Source organism: Myotis davidii, unplaced genomic scaffold (genome assembly GCF_000327345.1).
Source record: "Myotis davidii unplaced genomic scaffold, ASM32734v1 scaffold1426, whole genome shotgun sequence".
Lineage (NCBI taxonomy): Eukaryota > Metazoa > Chordata > Mammalia > Chiroptera > Vespertilionidae > Myotis > Myotis davidii.
Window position 1 is genome coordinate 252,556 of NW_006296818.1, and position 8,080 is coordinate 260,635.

The 8,080-nt window shown below is 36.4% G+C and overlaps 1 protein-coding gene across 1 annotated transcript in view; it reads right to left on the bottom strand.

Moving 5' to 3' along the window:
• ZNF654 (zinc finger protein 654) overlaps window positions 1-8,080 on the bottom strand; it is a 16,944-nt gene that overhangs the window by 6,911 nt on the left and 1,953 nt on the right. Inside the window, exon 2 of the mRNA XM_006772573.2 lies at window positions 4,057-4,198. Coding sequence (XP_006772636.1) covers window positions 4,057-4,077 — 21 coding nt within the window. The 5' untranslated portion in view covers window positions 4,078-4,198. The remainder of the gene's footprint in view (window positions 1-4,056; window positions 4,199-8,080) is intronic.

Sequence of the window (8,080 nt, forward strand, 5' to 3'; positions counted from 1 at the left end):
CAGAAGCTGGCCTCAGGGCTGGCGGTGCAGTGGTGGTGGCGGGAGCCTCTCCTGCCTCCATGGCAACACTAAGAATCTCCAACTGACAGTCCATAGGGAGTGGGCCCAAGCCATCAGTCAGACAACCCCCTGAGGTCTCCTGGACTGCAAGAGAGCGCAGGCTGGGCTGAGGGACCACACCCCCCACCCCCACCCCCGAGTGTATGAATTTCGTGCATCGGGCCTCTAGTTAATTATAATACAAAATGCTTCATAACCTTATGGTGATTTAAAATACAAAGTGCTGCCGAAACCGGTTTGGCTCAGTGGATAGAGCGTTGGCCTGCGGACTGGAGGGTCCCAGGTTCGATTCCGGTCAGGGGCATGTGCCTGGGTTGCGGGCACTTCCCCAGTGGGGGGTGTGCAGGAGGCAGCTGATCGATGTTTCTAACTCTCTATCTCCCTTCCTCTCTGTAAAAAATCAATAAAATATATTTAAAAAAAATAAAATAAAATACAAAGTGCTTCATAAACTTATGAGGAGTAGTTTCTTACAAATCTAGATTCTGTTTACTTTATGTACTTACCTCACATTCTGTGGCAGAAGGGTTACATTATATGTATTTAAACACATTTATCAAATTTTGATCTTAAAAAATAACTAGACTTTTTTTTTTTAAAGAACTGCTTATGGAAACTCTTTCATAAAGCTGCACTGGATAATATTGCTTCTGTTACTTAAGTATTATTATCCAAATAAGGGGAGAAGTATAGGCCACATGGAAAGGGCAATTATAATCCTTCCAAAACTAATAAGGTATCAGAACAATGAACGTACTGGAAGTTATCTGCAAATTATTCAAGCTTTGAAATTTTTACTTCTCAAAGATAACTGCATAAGCTTTTACTTGGGAATCTATTGTCTGCCCACGCTAATTCAAGCTATAAATAACACTGCTAATGATTTAGAGTTATCAAAATGCTTGTTTGAATAGAAAGAAGTACAAAAATGATATCTTTAAAACTGTGTGTATGTGTACATCATACTGCCTGCATAAGGTATATTATAGATGACAGAGAGGAAGAGTACCTTACCATGCTCACATCCTCTTAATCCTTTAAATGCTATGTAACCCTGCTTAACTACTTACAGTTCCACAAGCAGGCCTTAACTTTCACATCATAATCCCACTTTATCTAGTTGGTAAATTCCTACCCATCTCCGATTCATTCTTTGAGAATCAGTTCTACTCTGAACGTTTTTCTCACCATTCTTTCTGGCCCCTGCCCTGGGGTAGAGTTAAACATTCCCCATTCTTTCCACTGAGAATAACTTATACTTATTTCTAAAGCATGTATATATTATTTCATAACAATCTGTGTGTGCCCATGCTTCTGACTTTGAATTCCTAAGTAATACAGTATCTCATTTTTTATATCCTCCTATGGTTAGCATAGAAGTTGGCATATAGTGACCTTTGAGTAAATGTTTACAGAGTAAATGGGATCAGATCTATTCCACTGAATTTCCTATCAATCTATCATTTCCACCTTGAAATTCTTTTCTGAATTCAAAAAGAATTGCCTTTTGCTAATTGTCTGTTACAATTAGATATTCCCACCTAGATTTTCCAGATAGGACAAATTCAAAATTCACTGCTTCCAAACAGAATTCCTCCTCTTGCTTCAAATGAAGTTATAATGTACCCAGCTGCCTAAGTTTAAAAATTTCATTGTAAAAGGACAAAAGGGAACAGGACATTTCCTTACCTGAAATTCTGTAACAATTCCATTATATTTACAGACTGAAGTTCCAACAGCAAACCCACCCCCACTTCCTGCAGTCCCTCTGATTAATTTCATCTCCTACACACTTTCCCCAGGTTTCTCTGCTACGCTATTAATGAGACTGGACAGTTGTGAGAAACAAATAATGAGGCAAAAGTGCTTCAAAATACAAATATTAGTATTATCCTCCTCTATCATTCAAAACACAGCTGAAAGCATCTTCCACTGTGAAGCCTTTCAAATATGCCATCTGTAATGTCTCCTTCTGAACTCATACAGCATTGTCTGTGCCTCTTTTCATAGCACGGAGGCATGTGAGTGAACATATTCCATTAATAAAAACCTTTTTAGGACAGTAAAAAATTAAGCACATTTTTAATACTGACTTCATCTTTGAGAATTTTTCCTCTTATAATGTATTCTTAGGTTGACCAGACTTGTGAAAATTGTGAAAACAAGAAAGCTTTATGATAACTGGCTGAACTTCACCTATATTATAAACTTTCTTTAACAAAGTCTCTCAATTTTTTTATGCAAATGAGAATCATGTAAAAAAATACAGATATATCTTTATTTTTAGAAATGTTTTACAGGTGACTCTGATGCACTTTGAATGTTGGTAAGTATTCTATAGCATACTTTGGGGTTTTTTTTTCCTCTTTTTTGGTATGGAGAGAGGTTAACTTTAACGATGCGATGCATCTGAATGACATTTCATAGCCATTTAAGCCGTTAGCAAAATAAATAGGAAACAAAACAAAACAAACCATTATATCTCTGATATAATGCTGCCAACTTTATATCATGGAAATATGATCACTACATGGTTCTACATCTAATGAGTGATGTGATAAATGCATAAATATGTAAGAAAAATATATATTATTTAATGGATGCCTCCTTATACATTTAAAAGTAACCCACATAAAGATTTAGTTAAAATGTAGGGTAGCTCTGGCCAGTTCGACTCAGTGGATAGATCATTGGCCTGAGCATTGAAGGGTCCTGGGTTTGAATTCGGTCAAGGGCACAGCCTCAGTTGCGGGCTCAATCCCCAGCCCTGGTCGGGGCATGTGCAGGAAGCAGCCAATCAATATGTCTCTCTCACATCAATGTTTCTTTCTCTCTGTCTCTCCCCTTCTCTTCCAATCTCTCTCAAAATCAATGGAAATATATCCTCGGGTGAGGATTACCCCCACTCCCCCAAAAAAGTAGGGTAGCTTTATTTTTTCTATCTTTGTATTCAAAATTGTTAATAATTGAGGGGAAAAGTTAAGGGATTTTGCAGGATCTATTTTCATATCTACATAAGTCATGTAGAATTGTACTCACTTGCAAGTGACCCATCAAAAACTTCAGAACTATTTTTAAAAACAGATAATGGATTTATACTATTACCTAAAATAAACACTTTAAAAATGTGTCCTTAAGTTTCAAAAATACCTTGTATTCATGGTTTCTTTTCACCTAAACACCAGACTTAAAACTATGAACTGTATTTTTAAAAAATATATTTTTATTGAATTTCAGAGAGGAAGAAAGAAGGGAGAGATAAAAACATCAATGATGGGAGAGAATCATTGACCGGATGGTTCCTGCATGCCCCCTATTGGAGATCGAGCCTGCACCCAGGCATGTGCCCTTGACCGATTTGAACCAGGACCCTTCAGTCTGCAGGCCAATGCTCTATCCACTGAGCCTAACCTTCTAGGGCTGAGCTGTATTTCTTTAAAACAGTGAGTAGGTATTGCCTATCCTATATAATAAAAGGCTAATATGCAAATTGACCAAATGGTGGAATGACCAGTTGCTATGACATACACTGACCACCAGGGGGCAGATGCTCAATGCAGGAATGTGGTCAGTGTGCTCCCTCAGGGCAGCCAGAAACTAGGCTCATGGCTGGCTAGCACAGTGGCGGTGGTGGGAGCCTCTCCTGCCTCCGCAGCAGTGCTAAAGACCCCTCAGGGGAAGTCCGACTGCAAGTTTAGGCCCACAGGAGCAGGTCTAAACCGGCAGTTGGACATCCCCCGAATCTCCCGAGTTCCCTGAGGGGTCCCAGATTTCAAGAGGGTGCAGATCAGGCATGAATGTCATGCACCAGGCCTCTAGTAGATATATAAAGTCCGCCTGCAAATTAGTTAAAACTCTACAAAAGTGACAAACTTATTTAATTATATCCTCCTCTTCAAATTTATAATCAAATTAATTCTGTCATAAGATATTCAAGATTCAGTGAACTGTCATTTAAATTTCATTTGAAATGAAGGGTAAATATATCCTATTTACCTCATCTTTAATGATTTTCATGAAAGGAAATATGACTCTCACATTAGTTGCTGTTCTTAAAAGCTGGTAGCATTGATCTACAAAAACTTGTTTTGAAGGATTAGACTTAAGCTGAAGTTTACTCCATATGAAAATCAACTCCCTGTAAAGGAGAAAACAAGAGAAATATCAAAAATACAGTTGATTAAAATACAGACATTAGTTCTCTTTCACTGAGTCTATAGTGCCCTGAGATGTATACAAAGTGGGTATAAATGGATATTATGTTAAGCCCCAAACTACTACTACTTGTATGAAACTAATAAAAATTTAGAGGTGGGGTGGTGTAAGGGGAGAACAGAAACTGTGATTTTGCAGTGGTAAGGAATGAATTTCAATCGTATGCTGACAAACCTAAGGTATCTCTAGTACTTGATTAAAACAAATTCTAATTCCAATGTACCAATATTATGATACTTAAAAAGAATAAACTGTGGCCATTAATTAATACCCTGTTGCAAATTTAGAAATCAGTGCTATAAGACTATCTGCAAATACATGGTTCACATTTTTCATTTTCAACCTATTAAGATATCAAAAATACTACACATTAAAAGTATATTATACTACTAATTCTAAAATGATCTATCTGCTCTTCCATTAACACACAGTACCTTCAATATAGACAAACTAGGGACCATTTAAAGTATTTCACAGGTAGTCTTTTGTAACATATGGCCAAGGTTATTAGATGAAGTAGTGGGTTTTGAGGCAAAGGAAATCATAAGATATGCCAGTAATTGATATATTTGGGTATCACATTTTAACAAATTAGAATTCTTTAAAATATATCATTAAAGTTACATAGAGCATCATAATCTAAGAAGTATTAAAATAACTGATGAAAATATGTGTTTTTTAAGTACGTACTTTGATCCCAGCATATACAACTATTAAATCTAATGGCAGCTTGAAGGTGTGCATAGTCTACTTATAGAGACCATACAGAAAACACAAAACAGAAAATGATGGCAAGGAACATTAGCAGTAAAACTAAAATTCCACCTCTATTTCATACTAACTGTGTGGGTATTCATAAGTTTTAGTCCACCACTCACATTTTTTTTTTTTTTTTTGCACATGTAGTCCTTTGAAAGCTCACTAAGTTTCATACCTTGCTCCCAAATCTCTGGTTCTGACTTTTTACCATTTTTTATGTCTCAGTATATTTCAATTAAGATTGCTCTCTATCGCCTTAACCCTGTCAGAACAAACAATATCCCTGTAAAAGATCTTTTCCTAGATCAGTCAGTAACACTAAACATTCCTCTAATCTACTTGTTCTAACCTGTTTATTTTTCACAGTCTTTACATTTCGATTACATTTTTTTTTCTCAAAGCCATACCATTCTTTCTTAATGCTACTACCTTAGGCCCTTTAATTGTACACATATACAGGGCTGCTAAACTGATCTGTCTACACCTTCCAGAGTATTTTATTTAGTGCTTATTCTATACACTGGTTAATGTCAAGTGCAATGGAAACATTGGTTTTATAATCAGAAGCATCAGGATTTGAATCCTGGGCACTCTTCTAGATTGGTCTCTTCACAGTTACTTTGCTTCACTTATTCTCACTTTTGTTTATATTGAATACTCTACTTGGAAAGTATTTATTTCTAAAATGAGCTTATCTTTCAACATCCATATCAAATGCCTCTTCATCCTAAACTAAAGTGATAATTCAGAACATATTATATCCCTTTTACTATTTCATGCTTTTCATGTACTTCCTTGCTTATATTCTATAGGTCCTATTTCTGCAACTACTTCATTATAAATCTTCTCAGTGATACAATGTATTTTAAAGTATTGGCAAAAATGTGAGTTTGAAAATAGATCTAAATACCAATATACGCTACTTGGCATGGTATTACCCACTTTACACTGAGCCACCTTTTTCTGGCAATAACCCTAATATACAAGATTGGAACCCCAGTGGCCATGTCTCCTATGTGTCCTTCCTCAACCTCCTTAAGATATTAATTCAAGAATAGAAAACTGAATTTTCAACTCTGGAATGTTCTCAATTCTAAACTTTTGGTCTGCAATAAGAGAGACTGGAACCAAATGGCACAAAAGAGAAACAATTTTTTTTAAAAAACCTAGCAATCTCAGTGTTCCTGGTAGCACTTCCCTTTTGAGGACCAACTATATCCCTGTTCTTTTTGTGGCTCATGTCATACCCCAGTATCTTTCCAATAAATACAGGCATACCTCATTTTTTTGCACTTTGTTTCACTGCAATTGACAGATGTTACGCTTTTCACCAATTGAAGACCCTCCACAAATAAAAGATTGTGACTTACTTTATTGCAGGGGTCCTCAAACTACGGCCCGCGGGCCACATGCAAATACAAATATTGTATTTGTTCCCATTTTGTTTTTTTACTTTAAAATAAGATATGTGCAGTGTGCATAGGAATTTGTTCATAGTTTTTTTTTAAAACTATAGTCCGGCCCTCCAACGGTCTGAGGGACAGTGAACTGGCCCCGTTTAAAAAGTTTGAGGACCCCTGCTTTATTGCAGTGCTCACTGTATTGTGATGGCTAGAATCGAACCTGCAGTATCTCCGAGGTATCCTATACCAGGGATGGGCAACACCTGGCACGTGTGCCAAACATGGCACACCAGTAACTTTTGCTGGCACGCGAAACCCTCTCTTATAATCTTCCATTTACAATTTTTTCTTAATATCGACTTTTTTATTTTTCAGGTAAATTCAGTGTAGGTGCATCTTAGATAAATAAATAATTTTACATAAGTTATCTTAAAGACCATCATAGGCATGGATTGATGAGAGAGGGGAAGAGCGATTTCTATGCCTCTGCCTTAACTCTCCCAGCCTTCCTAGATCCGACCAGTGTTTTGGTTTCATCCACATACGCTTGTGAATCTTTTTTCATCATATACTGTGTTTTTGTCACTCGAATGAATTTTATTATTTCTTCAAGGTTCTTCACATACGTACACCTTAAGAGATATCAAGTAGTCGTAACATGTTCTCAAAAAATTAGGGTTGGCACGCAGAAAAATTGAGTCAGAGATTTTGCTGATTTTGGCACGCACTCACAAAAAGGTTGCCCACCCATGGCCTATACTATATTTTTCCTAAACTAGTTAGGATGCTATCATTTGCAGATTGACTAGTTTAATTCCAACCTCACTTTGTTACTAGCTGTGCGAGTTTCATCTCTTTAATCCACTTTATGTATAAGTTTTCTTATACAGTGGGGCCTTGACTTACGAGTTTAATTCATTCCGTGACGGAGCTCGTTACTCAAATTACTCGTATGTCAAATCAATTTTCACCATTACAATGAATTGAATGCTGGGTTGATGTTGTGGCGTTCACTGTGACATTCACTGCACCAACTAGCGGTGGGATATCTGAAGCTGGCTCATAACCCGAATTTTAGCTCGCAACTCAAAGCAAAAAATCGGCCGAGAGACGGCTCGTATCTCGAAAAACTCGTTAGTCGGGACACTCGTAAGTCAAGGTCCCACTGTACATAAAAAGAATTAAGAGATATTAAGTGAAAACACCTCGGTAATATGTCTGGTATATACTGATGTTTAATAAATCACTAGTTTCCTGTATTCTTTCCTTGTCTTTATAATCTTAATATACCAAGCAATGAAATTTGTTCACTAAATATTTGTTAATGATCTGAAAAAAATTGTATTCCTAAATGTTAAACACATTTAGAATAAGCTTATTGAGGGAATATATTAAAGGAAAATGTAGACATGGAATGAGATAAAAGATTATGGTGGACATTCCGAGTAAGGGGCATATTATGAACAGAGGAATATGGATGGAAGGAAGTGTTTAAAAAAAATGTGGCGTTTCTCTGCAACAGATTTAAAGACAAAAAATGGGATTTGGAAATTTTGGGAAAGTATTTCATTCAATATTATACAAATGAATGTTTAACATTATAGAAATATATATATTCTCCAACTCATTCCAAAAAATAATAT